The following is a 2,236-nucleotide window of genomic DNA, read 5'->3' on the forward strand; positions in this document are numbered from 1 at the left end:
AAGGAACACAAGAAACCAAGGAGATAACCAGCGAGCACCGACGCAGACGCGTGGAGCACGCGTGCGCGCGATATGAAAAAATTTGCAGTGACACGTGCGCGTGCCTAACGCATATGCGTGGATTGGAATTTACACAAGGACGCGTGCGCGTGCCTCACGCGTACGCGTGATATGCCAAGACGACCATCGACACGCATGCATGACTGACGCGTACGCGTGACATGCGCGATCTGCAAAAATAACAGAAAATGCTAGGGGCGATTTTGGGCCGAGTTTTGACCCAGTTTTCGGCCCAGAAACATAGAATAGAGCCAGGGAACATTTAGAGACTCAACACACATTCTCATTAGCGTAGTTTTAGGATTTTCGATCTGAATCTAGAGAGAATCACTCTTCCTCTAGGTTTTCTTTACATTCATAGTTTATTAGTTTTATGCTTTTGCTTGGGATTTTGGATATTGAAGAGTCATTACCTCCGTTGAAGTTACTATTCTTGTTTGTTTCCTTATTCTCTTACTCCTTTAGTTGTTTATTAATTCTGCTAAGATAATTATGTTGCATTTTGGATTTATTAATACAGTTTATTTTTTTTCCTTTTAACCAGTTTTCAATCCTTATTCTATTTAATTTATCATGTCTTCTTCTATTATTTCTGTGAGCGTTTTATTCATATCAATGGAGTATATCCCCAACTTAATGTGGGGGTTAATTAAAAGGAGACACGTGACTTGGAAGGCTTAAGTGATGGTTAAACTGGAAGTTGTTGGCTAGTTCTGTATTTACTAACGCTAGATCTTCCCAAGGGAGAGGAGTAGGATTTGTGAATAAGAGTTAGCTCAATCACTTGACTTTCTTTTATTTTGTAAGGGTTAACTAAGTGAAAACAACTACCTTTTTGATACTACACTTAAGAGATCCCAACAAGGATAGAACTTCCAATTAATCAATCCCCTAGTCAAGGCTTTTTATTTTGAATAATATAAATTCCTTTTTATTTTCCTTGCACTAATTTACAATTGTTTATTTTTTGCCATTCAACTTTCAAAATCTCTCGGAAAACTTCTGATCAATAAAATAGCTTTCTCTCTACAACTCGTTGGGAGACGACCTGGGATTCATACTCCCATTATTTTATTTCTAAATTTTGTGACAACTCTTTTAAATTGATGCGGGGAATCCTCATTGGTTAAGAGCTATGCTTGCAACGCTATTTTCTCTATAAACTCTTAATCGGTGAATTTCCTCCACGTCAATTTTTGGCACCGTTGCCAGGGAGTTGCAATAGTGTGCTAATTTATTGGTTGGAATTTATTTGTTTCCATTTTATTTTATTTTGTTTTATTACCATGAGCTCTATGTTTCTTTCGTTGAATGATGCATTTACTGCCTGATCCGAGCTTGGCCGCTTTTGATCCTGAAATTAAAAAAACTCTTTCACGTATTAGGCGAGCTCGACGTCGGTTAGCCTTTGAAGGTGGTGAAGTGGTTGTTGCCAATTCACCAATCTTATCAGATAGTGAATTTGAACCACCATTTGAGAAAGAAATAAGCTCCTCTACTACTGATTCAGTTGATCTACGTGCAGGTGACATGGCAGAGCCCAAGAGAATTACTCTCCAGGAAGCTGGAGCCCCAGACTTCACCCTGCAACCGTATCACGTGCATCACACAAATCTGGCTTTAGATTTTGAACTGAAGATGTCGCTAATCAACTTCATACCCAAGTTTCATGGCTTACCTACTCAGGAGCCTATAAAGCACCTAAGAGATTTTCAGACATCCTGTTCTTCTGTTAGGCATCATGCTGCAGATGAGATTACTATTCTGCTGATTGCTTTCCCGTTTTCTCTTAAGGGAAAGGCGAGAGAGTGGTACTACACTCAACCTGAGGCCGTGGTTACCAACTGGGATACGCTTAGGAGAGAATTCCTGGACAAATACTTTCCAGCTGAAGTTATAGACAGACTGAGGAAAGAGATCTCCTGCATCATTGGTGGACGAAATTGTGATTTCTATCTTTTGAGCTTTAGCATATATTTACTCTTATGGCACTGTTTATTTTCACAACTCCGTTCAACTAACCAGCAAGTGTACTGGGTCGTCCAAGTAATAAACCTTACGTGAGTAAGGGTCGAATCCACAGAGATTGTTGGTATGAAGCAAGCTATGGTCACCTTGTAAGTCTCAGTCAGGCAGATTAAATTGGTTTATGATTTTTTGGAATAATTAATAAAAA

General features: G+C 39.2%; 1 protein-coding gene across 1 annotated transcript in view; it reads left to right on the top strand.

Moving 5' to 3' along the window:
- Positions 1 to 1,374: 1,374 nt before the first annotated feature.
- LOC107493715 (uncharacterized) overlaps positions 1,375 to 2,236 on the top strand; it is an 11,205-nt gene continuing 10,343 nt past the window's right edge. The window contains exon 1 of the mRNA XM_016114772.1: positions 1,375 to 2,005. Coding sequence (XP_015970258.1) covers positions 1,375 to 2,005 — 631 coding nt within the window. The remainder of the gene's footprint in view (positions 2,006 to 2,236) is intronic.

This window comes from Arachis duranensis, chromosome 6, assembly GCF_000817695.3.
Source record: "Arachis duranensis cultivar V14167 chromosome 6, aradu.V14167.gnm2.J7QH, whole genome shotgun sequence".
Taxonomy (NCBI): Eukaryota; Viridiplantae; Streptophyta; class Magnoliopsida; order Fabales; family Fabaceae; genus Arachis; species Arachis duranensis.